At 41.1% G+C, this 19035-nt stretch overlaps 1 protein-coding gene across 5 annotated transcripts in view; it reads right to left on the bottom strand.

Moving 5' to 3' along the window:
• Positions 1-18796, bottom strand: part of FBXL4 (F-box and leucine rich repeat protein 4) — a 56091-nt gene extending 37295 nt beyond the window's left edge. Inside the window, exons 1-4 of one of the 5 annotated variants that reach the window (XM_031610727.2) lie at positions 18721-18796; positions 12843-13091; positions 11470-12059; positions 2776-3121 (exon numbers count right to left, since the gene is read on the bottom strand). In XM_031610727.2, the coding sequence (XP_031466587.1) occupies positions 2776-3121; positions 11470-11978 (855 nt within the window). In that variant the 5' untranslated portion in view covers positions 11979-12059; positions 12843-13091; positions 18721-18796. Of the gene's footprint in view, positions 1-2775; positions 3122-11469; positions 12060-12842; positions 13092-18417; positions 18548-18601; positions 18665-18720 lie in introns of those variants that run through there. The other 4 variants (XM_090135973.1, XM_090135971.1, XM_090135975.1 and 1 more) reach the window with 4 other exon arrangements.
• Positions 18797-19035: the final 239 nt, after the last annotated feature.

The following is a 19035-nucleotide window of genomic DNA, read 5'->3' as shown; positions in this document are numbered from 1 at the left end:
GTTAAGTTCTCAGGACTTGGCGCACCATAGTGAATCTCACAGTGCACACACAACACACCGTGGCAGGCATTTCTCCCCTTTATTGAAGGCTTTCAACTTGTTCAGGCCTCCAGGTCTCAAGCACTCTGCAAATCTGAATATGACAAAGGCCTTATTCCTTCCACTTTACAAGCAGCACAAGCTAATCAAATGAGAAAGGCAAGGATGTGAAGATGCTCCTACAAAATCCTCTCTCAACGTTAAGGTAATTTTGAGAACAAGTACTCTACAGATATTAAGGCCATTAAAGATATTAAGCAATGCACGAGCAGGGAAGGAAAATTCTCTCATCAAGTTCTTTGTTTCTAAGGAACTCCCTGCCCCAGGATGTGAGCATCCTTTTATTTTGTGCAAATTAGACCATAACAACATTTTTAGAGCTCACACTCAGTAAGCCATTCTGAAAGCAACATAATCTAAGAAAGCATGGTGTGCAGAAGTTTCAGAAAGACATGGAAAGCAAAAGAACTGTTGTCTATTTTAAGATTAGCATAGAAGACCATTCAGGCTGAACATTTTGTGTATTATGTAGGGTTGTATGAAGAGCCTGAAACAGCTGAAGCAAGAAACAGGCAAGTATGAAGACTTAGGACAGCTACACATTCATAATGTGCCGCAGGAACCTATAAAAAGATACATCTTTTTCATGTAACATATCAAAGTCAAAACTGGAAGGAGTTGGTGCTTTCTTTACTTTACCAGTACTTTCTCTGAACGCTTCCAGAAAAATCTGACACTTGTCATTCTCAAAAACAGCATGTAGATACTGTTCCCATTTCAGATGGGATAAAACGTTGCCATACTACAAAGCACAACATTTTTTGTTGTTTCTGTAACCAAGTCTTCCAGATGGACAGAGAAATCAGAGACTGGTATTGCTGCTGTCACAAACCCTGTCCGGGAATACCCTTTTGTAGTTTTCTGGTAAGTATTCTAGCCATATTTTCAGGTTCTTTAAATCAAAGTAGAAGAAGAAAAAAAAGTGCTTGGTATTGATAGACCATATAAATGCATTCATGAAAGCAAACATGTTAAAAAATGGATAAAAAAGGAAGCCAGTAAAAAAAAAGTAAGCAGAAAAGCACAATAAGGTACATAGAGACAGAAGATCATAGGAATAACAAAACCACATATAATTATACACATTAGAATCTGGGTGATTTGTATAATTATGCAGAACAAAAACGAGATTAATTAATAGCTGCCTCTCTGATTGGCAACTATACTACAAATCAACTTATCAAGCCTTTTCAAACAAGACTTCCCAGATTTAAATCACATTTTCTCTATAATTAATTGTAGACACTAAAACAACAATAACAAAAAAATCAAAGACATTTACATGTTCTGGACTCAACCACACCCCTGCATAAGCACTAAACCACCTTACAGATACACAAGAACCAACAGTGAAATACACTGACCACAATATGGACCCTAGGGAATTAAAAAAAAAAACACTACAGTGCTGCTACTAACTCAGGGTGAAACCAGCATCCTCATTCATTGTTCCATTGCAACACTGGCAACAACTCATGAATGGAAATAAACATTTAAAAGAGGAGATAACGACTCTCTCTCCTGTGGATGTATTTTCTTTTTCTCTTTCTTCAATACAGAAGAAAGTCCCACAGATTAAAAAAAAAAAGACAAAAAACTATTTGATTAAATCACATATTTCTGAATGTGCCCTGCAATCAGTGGCAGCATATCTCACCATCCTCCTCTGCTTTCACAAATGAACCTACGTGACTAGTCAAAAGCACTCTGAGCATTTGATGCATTACTGCAGTAAACAAGAACTGTCAGTTGGAACAATTCTGACTGCCAAGTCCAGAGTTCTGAGCACCAAATAGAAGCTCCTCTCCACTGCGTGCTAATCCAGCTTGTTTCAGAAGAGGCAAAGGTGATTATTTGGACTCTCCTTCCTTACTCTGACTGGTGTTATCAGCCTCCCATGAACACTCCAGTAGAAATTTACAGGTCAGCATGCAGTATTCAGCAATACCACACAGGAGACTACAGGACAGCAGATATTTACCTGCATAGACTCTGAGCCTACTTGCAACTGCTCCACTGGTAGGGGATCTGAAAAGAATACTTTACAACTATTTTCTGTGCCAATGATAGACTAAAAAGTAGCAAATGCATCAAAATAAGAATGTGCAGAAGTTCAGCTACAGCTTTTTTTTTTTTTTGTAACTTGCATCATGATTCAAAACACCTGCACAGAAGAACCTTATCTCATAATAATATGAACATTTTATGGCAGCTGCAAGAACCCAGTTTTGGGCATTCTATAAAGAGATCAGGGAAAGGAACTTTTAACCAACTACAAACTACCCCTACTTCCAGGTCACATTCATTCTTTTTCTCTCTTTTGTGTCTTCTCTGTCAAGGACTAAAACTACTTGTGTCATGAACTTAGGATCTTTCAGTTGTACAGAACCAGAGATGTAAGGCAAGAATAACAGGCATAAGAAACCGTGCATGAGCAAAGAGACTCCTGAGAAATAAAAGTGCCATAACTATGCATATACTGGCAAACTGGCTTGTTAATATCCACCCACTGAACCAGACAGACTACTGCAATTCAGGCATATCTATACAATAGAGGAGACTCACAAAAGAATGCAAGGAACTGGGAAAAACAGCAGTCTTGATCACTACTCCATACAGCACCTTTCTACTCAATTATTAAGACAACTGTATTAAGTATAAACATAATTTTCTTACCTCATAAGGCAGCTTATCAAAGTATCCATTGCTTGGCCATTCTCTGAGGGCAACAATGCTGAACTGTTTATTAAGGGTGTCCATTCCACAGCCATACTTCTCTTCATCCTCATCTTCATCAATATCATTCATATCAATCATTGAAGCCTTAAGTGAGAGCACAGGTCTCTCTTTCACACCATGCAGTACTACTGCATCTAATTCAGTGTAATAGTCCAGAAGAGAACTGTTCACTTCCAGCCGAATTAGGTTTGTGGGAAAGTTGATTTGTTTGATACTAGGTGTGAACTGCCGAGCCTGGGGACCATTCACTTTTGTAGGTGCCTCAGACCAGAGGACTTCCCACCTGTAAAAATAAGTGCACGCAAATACAGAGATTAAGATTAAAGTTACAAATCCAATTTCTGAACATAGAGTGCTTTTTCCAGAATTACTTAAGAAGTGAGAAAAACGGTTGAAAGGCCAATAAAAATAGTTATGTTTGTCACTAGATTTGGTAAATTTCCAAAGGATGAATTTAACAGGGCACACTATAATCATAGCACATTTTCTCTGCCTTGCTAACAAAGCAAACTGTATACTCATTGTCATGCACTTGTGTTAGATTACCATTATATACACACAAATTGTTCCAACACTTCACAGGTAAGGTTATTGTAACCAATTGATAAAAGATGTCTTGACAATAATTGCCTGTTAGTATAAATAAGCAGGGAATGGTCTTGTCAAGCAACTCAAATACATACTCAGCACTCAGTTGACTTCACTTCCCACACAAGGTTTTCACAAAATATACAAAAAGGGGAAAAAAAAACAAAATCCACAGCTCTCACTCACTAACATCAAAGTAGTTCAAACTGCAACATCAACAAATTCCTTTATAAAAAACAGCCGTACTTGATTTATCTATCTAAAGTAAGCAAAATATTACTTTTAAGAGTGTTTATTTGTCAAATTATCTTATTAATATAATAGTTAAATATTACCAGAGAAATATAATCTTCACATCATTCTTTAAAACAGTCTGCTGAAAAAAACCCTGGAATTGTCTAACTGCTAAACTATAATATTTTTATCTTTGATTTGGTGACAGAAAGTTGTTCAGGGCATAGACAGAGCTTTCATACATACCTGCACACAAACTTCAAATCTCTTCCATTAGATGACCATCTTCTCCTCCCTTCTCCCTCATCCTCAAGTCTAGCTTCTAGTCAAGAAAGAAACCTCCAGTAGTCACTACTTCTACTCCCTTTGATTCTGTGATTTTTTGGTTTACACCTACAGCCATCTGAGTGCAAAATCCCCATCTCTTCCACCTTTCTCATATCAGCCCAATCCCAGCTTCAAAGATGTCTCTCAGCCTGCTTGTCTTGTCCTTCAGGCCTCAGAGATGCTGGGCCTCATAGAAAGCTAGGTACTATGAAGTATCTCAGCACCTCTGCTCCTCATAATAAATGTCACTAACGTGAGCTTTAAAGTATTGTTCAGGACTGACAGGTGCTGTAGAGCACAGAGAAATATTACACATGGTTTATTTTCCAGAACAGATTAAATTCTGTCCATTGTAACAGAAAGCAAAACATATGAAAGGACTTCCACTAAAACATAATACAATATTAACAAGGCAGAGAAACTTGATATTTGCTCCTATTTCAAGGATGTGAGAATCCATATTGGCTGAAACTTCCATTTCATAACAGACAATTTTAGGAAAACACAGATAAATTTTCCTATCCTGCATCATGCCACTGACCACAAATACCTTACAGCACAATAGGAGGCTTGCAGATGCCTTCTGTCAAAAGGAAACAAAAAGCAATGAACTAAAACCAAGCATACAGGATTGGTGAACACACGGTATGTCGGCAAGTACAAACACACTACAGTGTACACTCTGCTATAAGATTAACAGGTTTGTTTTTCCGATATTTTATATTTTTATGAGACTGTCTATTAAGAGAATTGTAGAAAGTTTTAGGTTGGAAGGGATCTTTAAGATCATCTAGTTCTAACCCTCCTGCTACAGGCAGGGACACCTCCCTCTAGACCAGACTGTTCAAAACCCCATCCAGCCTGGCCTTGAATACCTCTAGAGAGAGGGAATCCACAACCTCACTGGGCAACCTGTTCCAGTGTCTCATCACCTTCACAGTAAAGAATTTCTTCTTAATATCTAGGCTAAATCTATCTTCTTCCAGTTTAAAACCATTTCTCCTTGTCCTGTCTCTACATCTCTTCTAAAAAGTCCCTCCCCAGCTTTCCTGTAGGTACCCCAGGTACTGGAAGCTACAAAACATTTCATTAATTTAGGAGAGGAACTTCTCAGAAAAAGTAATGGATTTAGTTTCACTGTCACACTTTCTTGCACAGGTCAATTCCCTATGCAAATACTTAACGTTGGCACCACACATGACCTTTCTTGAACATACTCAGATCACCATGTGCTATTTTGCTTAGACACTTTCATATACCCACCCAGATTATCCTGAGGGAAACTCAAGGCTATTTTTTTCCTCACTAAATAACATGTACAATATCATCTGCTTTTAACAGAACGTGCCTTAGTTACTGACTTCTCCTTTGAGGCCCAAGAGAGAAGATTAACTAGCAGTAGCTCTAGAAAAAAATGCATCTGGAAGTCTAGATTCATCAAACTGCAAAGCAAGAATCTCCTTCAGTGCCTCCAGCTAGCAGTCTTTGTAATAAACTAGAGAACAGTAAATCAAAGACACAGCAGGACTTTTACAGTGTTGTAAAACTCCGCATTACAAACCAAGTGCCTATGAAAAAGATCAGTAACTATTTTCCACTTTCCTCATCATACTGCTCTCTCTTTTTCATCAACAGCCCACTCACTAATCCATCTTCAATGGAGTTAGCTGTTGGTTTAACTACAAAACCTCCAGTCTACAAGGTTGCATTTGTTGTTCTCTCCCTTGGTGACACCACACACAAAACCAGGCCACTGTAATTGCTCTGAGCTGGGGTTGGTAGATATGTTCTTCCCTACTGTACTCATTCTCTTAATACACCCACTGAAGCAATTGGAAGCAGTCTCTTCGTCTAGGATCAGTGCTTTGACTCTCACTGTGCTACAATCTGAACAGGAACAAAGGCTGTATACTTGGAAATGGATGAAAGAAGCCTAAGTTTCCAAGAAGCCACAGAAAGAACTGCATTTCTTATGTTCTGGAATATTTTTCATTACAGTTATCTAAAATGCCTCTCTTCTAAAGAGTTTTGAGTCAGTTCTGGTTTGAGGATGGATGCCTGATTAGCTTCACTACTGAGTTTGGAACAAACAGAGGCAACCTTAAAATTCTCCAGAATCTATTTAAACCAAGAAGAAGAAATTGTGTCTGAACAAATACCTGGAAAATGCAAAGAAAAATTCCTGTTTTCCCCTCTCTTTAACTAGGCTCTCTGAGCTCTCAAAATTAAATCAAATGACTTATGGTAGGACACTGTCCTCAAGTATAGCAGACATACAGAAAAGGCTCATGAAAACACTCCAAAGCACCAATGCTGTTTCAATAAGAAGCTTCTACCAGCAATATGCCAGGAAGCCACAGCCTTTACAGTGGCAGAGGCAGTCACATCTGCATTGTGTTTAAGAGATTAGACAAAATTAGGACCTCAGTGAAGTTTTTCCATTCAGCTTTAATGGAGTTTGCGATAAGGCAATAAGCAAAGTTCACAGCACCTAAACAGTCTAATTACCATAAAGGAATATGTACATTTTCATTTCTACTTCAAGTTCCATTCTGAAATAATAGAGATGGTAGAACAGAAAACAGGACTACAAGAATGCTCAAAGGGTATATAAAACAGCCAAAGTTATTTGAAATAATTGCCTTCTCCAAATGAACTTTGAGTGTTTCTCAAAAGTGACTATCCCAAAAACCCAAAACTCATTCCTCTGCAACAGTCAACTTGACAAGATTAAAATTTGTTCCCCTGAGGATGTCAAGAAGAAAGAATGCAAATGGTTAGAACTTAGCTAGACAGATATGATACAGCCCTGAAGACCCCTCACCACACCGTAACGTGTTGATAGTAACAGCAGTGTTCAGGGTGCCTTCAACTGAAATTTACAGGAAACAAAAGGTAGAATCACCATTGGAACGCCACTGTCTTCAAACAAGAGATCCATGACATTTTAAATTCAGTACACTATCTTTCTAGTTTCATCCCATTTACCAGAATGGAAGGTTTTAATTTTCTTACTTTTTAAATCAAACATCTCTGCTAGCAAAAGAAATTAATGACATTCACACCTGGTTTAAATTTCTAGAGAGTCTATTACCTATATAAAATGAGTTCCCTTAACTAAGGACACTGGGTCTTCTATACTATCCAACCTCCTTAGCCTACTGTTCTCGTTGCAGCAGTTTATTGGCTTCAAGATCTTAAGAAAGAGAATGAGACTTGACTGCTAAGCCTGAAAATACTGAGCTAGGCTGTTCCTCTACAAAAACAAGATCAAATCTTGAACTTCAACTTCATAAGAACATCAAGCAAAATTCTAAACATGAAAAAAATTGAACAGTCTAAATGTGTAGAGGGCCGCAAAAATGATAAAGGGCCTGGAGCATCTCCCTTGTGAGGAAAGGCTGAGTGACCTCGGTCTGCTCAGCCTTGAGAAAAGAAGACTGAGAGGGGATCTTATTAATCTTTGTCTTAAGTGTGGAAGTCAAGGAGACATGGCCAACCTCTTTTCAGCAGTCTGTGGGGACAGGACAAGGGGAAACAGCCATAAAACAGAGCATAGGAACCACACCAATATACAAAAGAACATCTTCACAGTAAGGGTGACAGAACACTAGAACAGACTGCCCAGGGAGGTTGTGAATTTACCTTCTCTGGAGGTATCCAAGACCCTCCTGGACACCTACCTGTGCAGCCTGCTGTAGGGGGCCTGCTTTGCTGGGGGATTGGACTTGATCTCTGAAGGTCCCTTTGAACCCCTACGATTCTGTGATTCTGATTCTGTGAAATGGTATGACTACAAGAAGCAGAATGTTGCCAATGGTAGTTCTGGAACTGCTCCCAGCCAGTAAAACACTTAGCATCTCACCTTTGAAAAACAACCTTATTAGTACTATATGTCACCTGTGGAAAACAAGCCAGGGGAAGAGGAAGTAAAAATTTTAAAGACACCAAAGCAAACAAACAAAAAAACAAACACATAAAACATCCCAATCGACAAAAGAAGCAATCATTGCATAACAGTGAGGACATACAGTATGAAACATCCCCAAGAACTGCCACATATCCCAGACTAGTTAGAAAACTGCTTTAGAGCTTTTATAAAAGTACACGAATATGTGGTGTCACTATAAGGTACATGAGATAAGAGAAAGTGTCAAATTAAGTTAAAAAAAGACCATGATTGAAGAAGAACAAGGACCATTTTTTCTTTTATATTCTAAATTTAAAAATCAAAGTTATTTTTGTAAGGGGAAAAACTTGAAAACTTCAAGAAAAAAAAATTCTGACTTGAAAGCTCCCATTTAAACACACGCAAGCTCTTCCTATCTGACAGCAACTAACAAAGCACTGGGAGCATCAGAATGTTTCAAAAGGATTGATACCGAAGAAGCCATTAGGGAATTGTCAGGAGTAAACATTCTGGATAGATGAGGAGGAAAACGAAGCACTGTCCTCATTACAGAATCTACCTATATCTTATTCATCAAATACAGTATGAGAAATAAAACAAAAGGTCTTCCTTTCCTGCCTAGGCTCAGCTGACACCACATCAGCTGCAATGGCCCCATTACTGCTGCGTAGAGCTGTGATTCTTCTGCTGGCTGAAGAGGGACTCATCTCCACCAGCAAGTCCAGAACAAACATTTTTGTGCATTATAATACAAATATGTCACATGTAACAAAATAAGCATAATATATCAAAACCAGGGGGAGATCTGTTCATCGCAAAAAAGATGATATGACAGTAGTGTGATTCCTGAAAGTTGTGGATAAAATACAATGAAAAAAATCAAATTAACTGTTGTGTGTAAGCACTAGAATTAGTTAGGCACAATTACATTCCAATCTGAAACATAAATTAATGCTTTCTCCCACTACATGAAGAGTTGATCCCACCTGTAAAAAGACTGAAAAAAAACCTGATCTGAGACAGTGCCATGCAAAGTAGTAACTGACAAAAATATACAATTCACTACCTCTAGAAGCTCATCACTGAGAACCCTTTTCTGAACACCTACACACATCATTCATACAATCATAGAATTGCTCAGTTTGAAGAAGACCTTCAAGATTATCAAGTCCAACCGCAACTTAACCATACTTTCCTGACTCTAACAACCCTCCACTAAATCACGTCTCTGAGCACCACATCCAAATGGTTTCTAAACACATCCAGAGATGGTGACTCAACCACCTCCCTGGGGAGCCCATTCCAGTGCTTAACAACCCCTTCTGTAAAGAAGTTTTTCCTGATATCCAACCTTGTAACTTGAGGCCATTTCCCTTCACCTTGTCCCCTGCCACCATTGAGAGGAGACCAACCCCGCTCTCACTGTAATCCCCTATCAGGTATTTGAAGAGAGCAATAAGGTCTCCCCTCAGCCTCCTCTTCCCCAGAAGATTCACTGACACAAGTATGGAGTGAACAACAGGGCAACCTGTGGGCCAGCTATGGGCTACAGATATTTTTCTACAAAAATACATGAAATCTTCTTATGTAAGGACTGTGGTACACCAAGTCCTTACAGAACCTCTTGCAGTTTATAAGCTTTTGCACACAGCAATTTCTTGGATGTGGCGACATTTTAAATATTGAGTTCAAGGAGGAAAAAAAAAAAGATCATTCAGCTGGCCTAGTACAATCCACTAAATACAACATTTAAACATCTCAACAGACCTTTTCCCTCTTACAACTGATTAGATTCCACAATTAATGTGGTCTCCTTTACCTCACAGCTGACCACACCTCAAGAGCTATAAAACAAATCCTAAAGCTTTTTAATGAGTATTTCTTTCTTATAATTTCTTTTAGCTATTCACACCTTTTTTTTTTTTCCAGTGCACTATGCTAATAGCTTCTTATAACATTTCTTGAACACTTCTGGATCTTTACATTACATTGAAAAAAAAAGATGAATTTTAGAAGAACGAACTTGTTAGGGACTTTTATAAGACAGCATAAGTTATTTCTCAGAAGTATATCCTTGCATTGCACTGAAGCAGCCTATCTTACTATGGCTCTAATGCAATATTGTCAATAGTTACAGAAATAATCTCTATATAAAATCTATCCTATATCATTAAAGAAATTAGTAAAATTAAAGTTCACAAAAAATTGGCCAGAAGTCATTTCATATTAGGTTCTAAATTTGAAAAGCTGTGTTTACATCACATGGTACTATAAATAAGTCCTATATTAGTGCCAAACACTCCTACTTCTTAAGTTAGACCTACCATTAATAGCTTGACCTATCACTGTTCCTTGAATTCAGAAGTTTAATTTAGACTCACACAGTATCTACTCATGAGAGAGCTGTATAATTCACTAACAGTAATGACAGAACCACACAAAACAGATTACCTGGGAATTCTGAAAGCATAACATGACAGCTATTTTCCAGGACATATGAATAAACATCAGCAGACTACTATCAGGAAGCATGGAATACTAAAACCTTCAGGTATGCTTTCTAGTTGTATCTTTAAAAAGTAGGTTAGAGAAAAAAACATCCAACACCTAAGCATCAGTGCTGCTTACACTGCCAAAGCATGCACTTTAGGTGAATATATCATTTGCTGCTATTCTGTTTTCCACAGTACACGTTTTGTTAAGTCCTTCATCCAATAGTTCTCCCTTCCTTTGGAAGTCTGGTATAATTTCATCCCTTTTTGATAATATTTCGCATGTATCTACAGCTTTTCTCCACTGTACTTTAACATGTTCTCTCTTCATTCTATTCCCTGACCTCCGCACTATGAGCTTCACACCTCATTAACTGCACTTTTTCTTTATCATCGTAATTACCATTCCCTGGTCTTACTCTTCCTCCTGCCCAGCTCCCAAACTGGAACTTCACGATCTTTGAGTTCTTTTCCAACCTGACTGATTCTATCATTCATCCCAAGTTCCAGCTATGAGGAAAAACAAATGGATTGCTTTTGGTCTATGAAACAAACCTAAAATCAAGTGCGACTCACACCTGCTGATCAGATCAAAAATAAACATCAGACAGATGACATCACCTTCTGTCTGACCATTCCGTACTTCTGGTTTTAGACTCATTTCCACATGAAATGGTTACAGTGCCTGATTCTACTGTACATACAACCTACAGCATGCAGAGATAAGAGTTAATGGTTACTTGCCAGCAGGGTGATACTGCAGCCACAAATTCCGAGTCCCTTTTGGGCAATTTTCCTTTATTATTGGAGAGTTACTGAGAAGTGCCAATTCACAAGGGACTTTTGAACATACGTAGTAATAACAGCTCAAAATTCCAACACAAACTGTCCTCATCCAAACTAAAGCTGATAGTAGGATCTGTGTTAACTGATTCAAGGAAATAAATCCACATCTCTGAAGTCGCTACAAAGACAGGTCACCATAGCTTTAAACACACACACAAATAAAATGTCAGTGGGTCAGACATTTAACATCTTATAGGATAAAGGAGTGTTCTAAAGCACAAAAAGAAAAATTACCTTACTTCAGCTGGTGGATTTTGTGAATAAGGATTGGCAGAACACGCCAAAATCCTAACTACAGCTCCAGGATGATACGTTTCCAGAATGTGCACTGCAGTGGGATACACCGGCTCCTCAAAAGCAAGTTCCACATAGTCCTGGCTACAGAAGGTGGTTGGAGTCCTCTTGAACGGCAGCCGAGCACTAGGGCAGTGATCCCACCAGGTCCCATAAGTTCGAAACACAGCAGTCTGAGTAAAGTCACCAGAGCTAGGGTACACGTTTGGAATACCTGCCAGATTCCACATGGTATAAGACATGCTGTTTTCACTACCATAATGAGAGCTGAAATCCAACACTTCTTTGGCATACTGAACTATCTCAACATTGATAGGTAAGGCTCGGGTGTTTGATTCAATAGCCCTCCGGCTGTTCATCTCCCCTCTTGTAGCTGTCCTAGCTCGGCGCCGAAGGCACATATAGTAAAACATGCTCAGAACTGTTAACATGGGAAACACTGGTGGCATCTAGATATGACTCATGAAGATGCAAAAGGTCAGGAGTCCTTTATAAGGTGCAATAACAGCTTGTGGTGTTTTGAAATAGAGCTGACAAAACAGAATGAAGAAACACAGTAAGCAGATAAAATACGTCCTAGAAAACATACTTCAGTCTTTCAAATATCCTCTTAAACAACATATTGTTATTAAAATATTAACAAGCTGTTACATTTTATGACAATTATTTATTTGCAGGTTACTAAGTATGGCTTACGACTTACTGCATTTAAAAAAGATTATGAAGAAACATTAGCTAAAACTAATCCTCAAGTAACAAAAACATTAATACTGAAATTAAGTATTATTTTCAAGGATCTACCAAGAGCAATAAAAGAAAAAATCTTTCACTGACTCATGAAGCCAAGTACGAAATTAAATCTTCTACAATAAACAACTGCAGAAGTTGTTTACAAGTAGTTTTATTTGTAAATTTGGAGTGTACTTTTAAAATAATTTAAAGAAAAACCAACCTTTGAAATAAGTAGCTGGATACCTAGACCAGCTGCAGCAACATACAGTGCAACAAAACCTAAGTTACTTCACTGCTTGCAATTCCCACCAAAACTGTTCCCAGAACCCAAATCACTTCATTTAAAGAGAGCTCAAATATATCTAGACTACAATTAAGTCCTGAGAATAAACACACTCCTCAAAGACAGCTCGTATAGGAAGCTGGATAGCTACGCCAGCAAACCTATTACTCTAGTTTGTGATTTTTATTCAGAGTAAAACAAAATTGCTAGGGGCAGTTAATCTAAACTAAAAACTTAAGCCAATCCTTCCCAGATCAGAGAACTAGACCAAACAGTTTCACAAAAATACTGCCATTACCCTTTGAAGTTGTCCATGACAGCATTAACCAACCACTCAAGGGTCGCCAGCCTCTTGAAGGATGTTCACAATTCATTAACAGTATCATCTTCTTTTAAGCCACGCAACAAAGTAAGTCTTCAGAAGAGTCAAGGCATCAGAAGCAGAAGTCCCCATTGAAAGCATTTCAATTCTGATAAGGGAAATATTTTAATTTATGTAACAATTCAACTGTACTTAAGATGCAGTATATTTGCGTAGACAGCCATCCTGAAAAAAAAAAAAAATCAGCACAATTAAGGATACTGGTGTGTTTTACACAGCCTAAACTGAGCCACAAGTAAGACAAACAAGCAGGCTTAACTACTAGAAAAAGCCAAAATCAAGATGGGTCTCCGTAGTAAAACTTTACAAGAGTGAAGAAATATTTATAGCTGAATGTTTTCTCTTCAGGACACAGAAGGGCTGTATCATACTCCCTACTAATAAAGATCATCTTACACATGCTTGTCCCATATTTAGCAGCCACTCCATACCTGCATGACGTAAACTGTTAGATTTACCACCACACAACAGAACCTGGACTGTATTCGCTGATTTCTGTTAGTGATATGCCACACTCTAGGGCAATAATATAGCACTGCATAATCACCCCCTGCACTACCGCAGACTGCTTTTCTGCTGGCTTTCAGATTAGCTTATTTGTCTGCTTTACTAGGAAAAACAAGGTGCAGTGCCCGCAACCTGCTAGGGGCTGGCACAGAGATGACTAAGCCTATCTCAGCATAAATGTCTTCAACAGCCTGTGCTGGGGTTGCCAGTTAACGTATCTCAGGGTATGTCGTAACCGCTGAACCAACAGTGACGACTCTTCAACTGCAGAAAATGTATCAAACAGTAATTAACATGATGCCTCTTCATTGCCTGGGAGACAAAAAGCACTTTTACCATTTGGAATGGGTACATGTGGGGCCATATTCTGCCATACAGAATGGGTAGATAAGGGGCCAGACTTGAGAGTTCTTTTCAAAGCAGAAATTTAAACTACAGTACATGAATAAGCAAAATAGATACGAAAGAGTAGGTTTTGTATGCAGTTCAGCGTGCATGTTACTTGGGTAACTTCTCATACTCACAAAAAGCACATATGAACAGCTCTCTTCCGTTAGAACACTGTCAACAAGGCACATGTAGGAATGGGTAAGGCTGGCTGCACTGTTTGGTCCTCTTACTCATGACAGTGAGAAAGTTTACTAACGAAGTGTTCAGTTCTCACTTCTTTGCCTCTTCTATTATTAGCTTGTTGTTTAGCTCCTGTCCTTCATTCAGCTGCACATGTTGACATAGCTGTCAACAACATGAATTGCTCCTGACATTCAGAGCAGAAGGAAATGCATAAGATGGCATTCTGGATCCACTTTAAGCTCTGCTGGAATGCCGAAGCCAAATAATGTCACATTTTCCCCAAACATCCCATCGAATCATCTTTTAGAATAGACACTGGGGAATGAAAAGCGCTAACCCTCCTGATCTCTTCTAAAATAAAAATAATAATAATGTTATAATTTCGGCATGGGGCTGCCATAAGACACAAGTGAAGTTTAAAAATACATTCCTCTTCTGCAGTTCTCCCCCTCTTCAATAAAGTCTCCTTACAGTTATGCCAACAGACATTAAACGTCAACAAACTCACTGGTGCCAAGCCCTAGCATCATGTGTCAATCAGCACAGACACAAGCTTCTAACAAAGTTTCACTGACGAGCACAGTTTGAAGCCTGCTCCACATAACTTACAACTTTACAGAGCTCAATTCTGAGTCAACCAGTTGGGGTATGTCAAGAGCAGTTGCAAATCATTGATCTCACATAGGTACCCTGCATGACTTCACGTCTGCAATGTGAACTCTGAGATTCCTCCAGTCACAGCCCAGCACACTACTGACCTGCTCGTGATGAGTAGTACAAACTCAGGCACGCTTCCTAGTAGCTCACAACAAGGAGGGTAACCAGCTGGCTGATGGCCATTCCCTCTGTCAACTTCAATGATTTTCATAAAATCAGTAAGAATCTGATAGCCTTGAGATTGACATTGTTTCTTCTATTTTGGCTGATATGGGTCAACAGGCTCAAGTTGGGAAGCAGGAAGAAAAAGAGCACAGAGCACAGCTTTCATATAAGCACTCTAGTCTGAGCAATGCAAGTGAAGGGATATTAAAGAGTTAAAAGTAATATAGAACATAATAGCTTACATAAAGTTAGAGGAAAGAGAAAAATATCACAAAAGGAGGATAAATAAGGACTAGGACTATCGTAAAAGTATAAACTCTTCTTCTTCTGACATTTTAAAAGCATTAAGAATGATGTAGAGTTAAAAGACCAATGAAAAATTGCTGAGAAAGTTGAAAGATAATAAGCTAGTGAAGAATTACATTAAACATAGATCAGTAGGGCCAGGTGATGTAGGAGATGTTCAGAAACTACCACTTGGTTAGACTTCTGATTAAAGGGATCTAACCCAGCAAGTATAGAAAAGCAGGCCAGGGCTAGGCAAAGCATCAGGATAAACACCTCTGGAGCTTACGTGGAGAATTTTTTTTCCTTTTTTTCCTTTTCCTAAAGTGCTTGATAATTTTTAAGAAATCCACTTGGACACATGCAGCTCTATCTTCCAATCTCTGACAGTACCTATGTCTTGTTGTACATTCATAGAATTACAGAACAGTTTAGGCTGGAAGAGACCTTAAGGCCCACCCAGCCCCAACCTGCTGCTTTGGGCAGGGCTGCCTCCCCCCTCCCCCAGCTCAGCTGCCCAGGGCCCATCCAACGTGGCACTGAACACCTCCACGGATGGGGTGCCACAGCTCCTCTGGGCAGCTGTGCCAGTGCCTCACTGTCCTCTGAGTGAAGAATTTCTACCAACAGCTAATACATTACACATACAAGTTTAATAAAGATTTATAAGAAACCTATCTCATACTTCTCCCAAACAACAGGCCTCTTTCCTTTTATTTGCTCTCTTTTGTAAGTGTTTTTTCTGTCAAGATACTGCTAAACAGGCAGAAATTGTGCTACAGAAAGCCAGAACAGAATCCCCAGCAGTCCCCACGGAGTGCACGAGGGCAATTATTTATTGATGCAACAGCACACCACAACCAGCAGGGACAAAGCAAGGTGCTACACCCTGCCTACACTCCTGCTTCTCAGCCACAGAAGCAGCCCCATTCCTGCAGAAGCTTCAGCTCTGGGGCCTACTCAGATCCACTCTGCCTCTCTCCTGCCAGGGCCAACTTCAACCAGCTCAGCTCCTGAACCAACATGCAGCTGCCACACAGAAATCAGTGCTGGCACAAAGGGGCAGCCAGACTACAAGACCCCAAGTCACCAAGCTCAAAGCACCATGAAAGAATGCCTTCAATTTTACACAAGAGATGGGACTCAGAGAATCAAATTAAGCTAGATCTAGAGTAAAACTTCCTTTGGAAAGAAATGCTACTTTCTTTCAAAACACATTAGTTACTTAATTGACAACTGTTTCAATTATGTGAGGAAATTCCCTTCTTCTATATAATTAACTCTATACACGTGAAAAGCCTTCTGAGACTAATTCACCTCTTCCTTCTTTCAACACATCTTGCTAAAGAAAAATGTTGTTTGTCTACATATTTAATTTGAACAGTCACTAACTAAACAAAAGCATTCAGGAGTGCTAGATTTCTTTGGGCGACTTTTCGGTCAAGAACTGGAATGGGCTGCCCAGGGAGGTGCTTGAGCCACCAGCCCTGGAGATGTTCAAGGAATGTTTAGACATTGCATAAGGGACATGATTTAGTGGGGGAATATTGGTTGTAGGTGGACAGTAGGACTAGATCATCTTGGAGGTCTTTTCCAACCCTGTTGATTCTATGCTACTTCATTCTCTTTTACAGGGCACATCAATTCCACTCGCTAGCATTCAATCTTCTCCCACAAGTACAGAAGCAGGGCGTGTGGGCAATACGTAGGTATTTACCAGTCAGAAAGCTGGAAAAATGTGGGAAATACATACCAAAAATAATGGAGGGCATCCAAGCAAAGGATACGTGTAAAAAGCATACATTATACCTAGAAAAATAGAAGCTGGCTTATTTCATCCCTGAGCAATACACTGTGTTAGAGCAGAGTTCATGCTGTTTCAAGAGAAGTAAATGCTGTATATATGAGCCATAGGTACACCAAGTTTGATTTTTAAAAGACAGAGAGGCAGTAACTTCTCTTTACAGCAGCTTTGCCAATCTCAAACTGGGGTGTCTGTGTAGTTTTCCTTTCACTTGAATATAAAAGAAATTGCAACAATGGCAAATTATAAGGAACACATAAATGACAGAAACAATAGATTAATGTGATTTAGGGTATGTGTATCAGCTAAAAGATGGTCAGGGAGAAATCTCTTCACACATCAATGCACGGAGCGAATACTGGAGCCTTACGCTGTAGGCTAAAACAGAGCATTTTTACCATAGGTGAGCATTTGTCACTATTGATTATGAAGATTATATCAGTGTCTGCACTCAAACTATTGAGATTTGGAGCTGAAATTAATTAGAAATTAGTAAGCTTCTACAACATAGTTTATACTTGGGCCCTGCTTCCTGTTTCTTCATGTGATGTGTTCTGGCAGTAAAAACTCTGCCATTGTACATATGTGAAACTTCTAAACTTACAGCCTGCAACAACAACAGAATGTGAAGACAATTCTGTCCATTTAAAATCTTGACTGTGTTGTTGTCATGAGCAACAAAACACTCACAATCTGAGCATCTCAAATTATTTCACTAGTTGCTCCTCCTCCCTGCAAGGACCAGAGCTCACTGAATGGCTTAGCACGCAAGTACTGCTGAGACAAACGTTACTTGAGCACCTGTTATGTAGCCAAGGTGACCAAGCTGCCTGCTGGAGCTTGTCTTGACATCGCAGAAACCACTTCCCACTACGTGCAAACCACCAGGTAAACCTTTTTAAAAATAGCTCCTAAACAAAGCATAAAGCCAACAGCATTGTACCACTTCACTCTGAACATCTGGCCTACTACCTGCATTGGAAACTCCCACTTTCAGGAAAAAGGCAAGCCACATGTTGCTCACGCTGCTCCAGCCAGCTCTCTCTTGTCACCGGGTAAAAGCCCAACACCTTGCAGCCCCAGGCTTCAGGAAGCCCAGGTACGAGCACTACACAAGCCTGTGCGCCACCTCACTCAGCACAGCTCCGAGGCAAGCAGGCCAAGGCCACTCTCTCGCTGTTAGTTCACACATCCCACACGTTCACACTCTGCACACCGCCGACCGGCCGGCCAGCTGCAGGCGGCCATCAGGCCACACCGTGACCGCCCATTCTCAGACCTCACGGATGACAAACAGCTCACACAGCACACATCACCGCCACTCAGCAGTACCCCGCCGGCCCTGCTTCGCCCTGCCAGCTGCAGCACCACACGTGCCCCCGCGGGCAGCAGCCGGTACCAGCGGTCAGCCCGCCGCTCCGAGCAGATCAACGCCACGCGTTCTAACACCACCGGCGCCGCCCCGCCACGCACGCCGCAGGCACCGCTTCCCTCGCACACCTTCGAGCTCCCCAGACACGTGCGCTCCCCCACTGCCAGCCCAACGCGCAGCTCTCGCCAGCACCGTGCCGAGGCCCAGCGCTGGGACCGCACAGTGGAGCGCGGCACGCAGCCGAGCTCCCGCGCCCCGCCGGCATCCGCCCGCGCCCCGTCCGCCCACGCGGCCCGGCGCGCACACACACACCTGCGCCCGCCCGGCCTAGCGCCGGCCGCCCCCTCCCCGCTCTGCCCCGAGAGGAGGGGCCCAGACGGGCCGCCCGGCCCCGCCCCATCCCGCCGCCCCGCGCCGAGCCGCCGCCGTACCCGTCCGCAGGGCGGAGCCCCCCGCGCCGCCGCGCCTAACGCCGCCGGAAGCCCCGCACGGCGAGGGAGGGCGGGGCGTCGCCGCACGGGGCGGGGCTGCAGGCTGCGCGTGCCCGCGGCGAGGCGGGGGCGGGCGCTACGGCCGTGACGGGCGGGGCGCTGGGGAGGGGCGGCGGATGGGCTTCGGGCCGCGCGCTTTGCCCGGCACGGCGTTCGGTGCGGTTGCCGCGTGCACTCAAAGCGGTGGGAGGGGGTTGAGCCACGTCATGTCTTGCTTATGTCTTTCTTGTTTTCTCTCCTTTGCCTGACGCTTGC

This window comes from Phasianus colchicus, chromosome 2, assembly GCF_987193195.1.
Source record: "Phasianus colchicus chromosome 2, bPhaCol1.hap1.1, whole genome shotgun sequence".
In the NCBI taxonomy this organism is placed as follows: Eukaryota; Metazoa; Chordata; class Aves; order Galliformes; family Phasianidae; genus Phasianus; species Phasianus colchicus.
Note: the sequence above shows the minus strand (reverse complement) of the source record. Positions and strands in the feature narration are given on the sequence as shown.